This window comes from Egretta garzetta, unplaced genomic scaffold, assembly GCF_000687185.1.
Source record: "Egretta garzetta isolate BGI_Z169 unplaced genomic scaffold, ASM68718v1 scaffold1231, whole genome shotgun sequence".
Lineage (NCBI taxonomy): Eukaryota > Metazoa > Chordata > Aves > Pelecaniformes > Ardeidae > Egretta > Egretta garzetta.
This window is the reverse complement of record NW_009258691.1, coordinates 2,667-2,891: the sequence shown is the minus strand read 5'-3', so window position 1 is coordinate 2,891 and position 225 is coordinate 2,667. Positions and strand designations below refer to the sequence as shown.

The following is a 225-nucleotide window of genomic DNA, read 5'->3' as shown; positions in this document are numbered from 1 at the left end:
GCCCCCCCGCCCGCCCCGCAGTACGCCTGCTACGCCATCGGGAAGGACGTGCAGGCGATGAAGGCGGTGGTGGGGGAAGAGGCGCTCTCGCCCGACGACCTGCTCTACCTGGAGTTCCTGCAGAAGTTCGAGAAGCAGTTCATCACCCAGGGTGAGGCGGGCGGCCCGACCCCGGCCCCGGAGCGGGGAGGGGGTCTTGGCGTCGGACTGGACCCCTGGCATCTC

General features: G+C 70.7%; 1 protein-coding gene across 1 annotated transcript in view; it reads left to right on the top strand.

Moving 5' to 3' along the window:
* Window positions 1-225, top strand: part of LOC104135375 (V-type proton ATPase subunit B, kidney isoform-like) — a gene marked incomplete at both ends in the record, with an annotated part of 11,860 nt that overhangs the window by 9,142 nt on the left and 2,493 nt on the right. Inside the window, one exon of the mRNA XM_009649009.1 lies at window positions 22-201. Within this exon, the coding sequence (XP_009647304.1) occupies window positions 22-201 (180 nt within the window). The remainder of the gene's footprint in view (window positions 1-21; window positions 202-225) is intronic.